The sequence below is a fragment of the Otolemur garnettii genome, unplaced genomic scaffold (genome assembly GCF_000181295.1).
Source record: "Otolemur garnettii isolate 467f Iridium unplaced genomic scaffold, OtoGar3 scaffold00033, whole genome shotgun sequence".
Taxonomy (NCBI): Eukaryota; Metazoa; Chordata; class Mammalia; order Primates; family Galagidae; genus Otolemur; species Otolemur garnettii.
This window is the reverse complement of record NW_003852428.1, coordinates 14,993,239-14,995,161: the sequence shown is the minus strand read 5'-3', so window position 1 is coordinate 14,995,161 and position 1,923 is coordinate 14,993,239. Positions and strand designations below refer to the sequence as shown.

Here is a 1,923-nt window from a genome sequence, read left to right as displayed (position 1 = left end):
CTGCCCTGTCACTGGCTTTCTGGGGCAGGAAGAACTGGTCTCTTCCTCTCCCACATCAGCCAGATACTAACAGCTGTCACAGACGTACACTGTCATCAGTCCTCACTGCAACCCAGTGCAGGGAACGTGCCGCTGGGTTCCCAGAGACGGGGAAGGCTGCACAGAAGGAAGTTGGGGTCATGAGCGTAGGGGATGGGTGCAGGGTGGTAGAGCTGGGCAACCAAAGCCAGACCAAGATGCCTCACTCTTCAGAATCTTGTTCATTTAACAGGGTACTTGGGGGTCAACTGGAAATGTTTTGGCCAGAGGAGAGCAGCAATTCTAGTGAATGAGATGGTCCTCAATCAAGTTTAACTCATGTGGCCCAATTTTGAAAGTTGTGTTCACTAGTACTATCTTTTTCCTTTAATACCCCAATTAGCTAATTGCCATCGCAACAGGAGGGCGGATCGTGCCCCGGTTCTCAGAGCTCACACCTGAGAAGCTGGGCTTTGCTGGGCTTGTAAAAGAAATCTCGTTTGGGACAACCAAAGACAAAATGCTGGTCATCGAGCAGTGTAAGAACTCCAGAGCTGTAACCATTTTCATTAGAGGAGGAAATAAGATGGTGAGAATTTAGTCATTTGTCCTGTATTCTTTCTGATTTGGTAAATACTGTGGCTTTGTAATTGTAATGTATTTAACTACAATATAGTTACCATAAGAAAGGCAGTCGGTTTTTTTCTCAAAAGAAGCAGTGATGTGTTGTGGTGCAAGTTACTGTGTTAGATTGTTTCCACAAGGCACATTTCTGCTGGGCCTTATGTAGAAACAGAGAACCCAAGTAAACAACCATTGGTGGTCTCTCTCAGAGAGTAGTTCTGCTCTGAGAATGAATTTTTAGCAAATTGTGATAAATACAAAATAATGTGAGGTCTGTCAGTTTTTTGCTCCTTTGCTTAATCACGTGTCCTGAATGAGTCATTGTGGCTGCCTGCATTTGTCAGCCGCGTTATAATGAGGAAAGGTGTGATGAGGAGGGAGATCATCTGATAGTAAAGACCAGGGGCCCTCAGACTTTAAGCAGGGGGCCAGCTCACTGTCCTCAGACCGTTGCAGGGCCGGACTGCTGCCCCCTGTCAGCTGCTAAGCAGGACAGGCAGCGGCGGCAAAACACCCAGCATGCCGGATAAATGTCCTAGGCGGGCTGCGTGCGGCCCGCAGGCCATAGTTTGAGGGCCCTTGGTAAAAACTACGTAAACGTTATGGCTCACCCTCTCCATTTGTTTCTAAGGAGTTGCCAGGTATTTGGCTCTGACGTAAATAGATTTTAACCACATTAATTTGAGGGGTTTTTTTGTTTTTTATTAAATCATAACTGTGTTATGATGCATTTATGGGGTTCAGTGTACTGATTTGATATACAATGTGAAATGCTTACATTGCACTGATTAACACATCCATCACAATTATACTCTTAATAGTTTTGAAATATACCATTGCATCATGCACATTAGGTGAGGTCCCCCAAATATCCTCCCTCTTCCCCTCTCTCTCCTTTTCCCTTCTACTCTCTGGACAATAGTTATATTTTACCATTCATATGAATGTGTGGATGATTATATATTGATTGCATAGTAGGATTGAGTATATTGGATACTTTTTTTTCCATTCTTGAGATACTTTGCTAAGAACAATAAGTTCTAGCTCCATCTAGGTAAACATAAAAATGTGAAGTTTCCATCTTTTTATGGTTGCACAGTATTCCCTGGTGTACATATACCACATTTGTTAATCCATTCATGGGTCATTGGGTACTTGGGCTGTTTCCATGTCTTGGCAATTATGAATTGGGCTGCAATAAACATTCTGGTGCAAATGTGTTTGTAAAATGATTTTTGGTCATCTGGGTATATACATAGTAGAGGAATTGCAGGGTCAAAC

General features: G+C 43.3%; 1 protein-coding gene across 1 annotated transcript in view; it reads left to right on the top strand.

The window, feature by feature from the left end:
- CCT5 (chaperonin containing TCP1 subunit 5) overlaps nucleotides 1-1,923 on the top strand; it is a 22,418-nt gene that overhangs the window by 16,069 nt on the left and 4,426 nt on the right. The window contains exon 5 of the mRNA XM_023513079.1: nucleotides 422-607. Coding sequence (XP_023368847.1) covers nucleotides 422-607 — 186 coding nt within the window. The remainder of the gene's footprint in view (nucleotides 1-421; nucleotides 608-1,923) is intronic.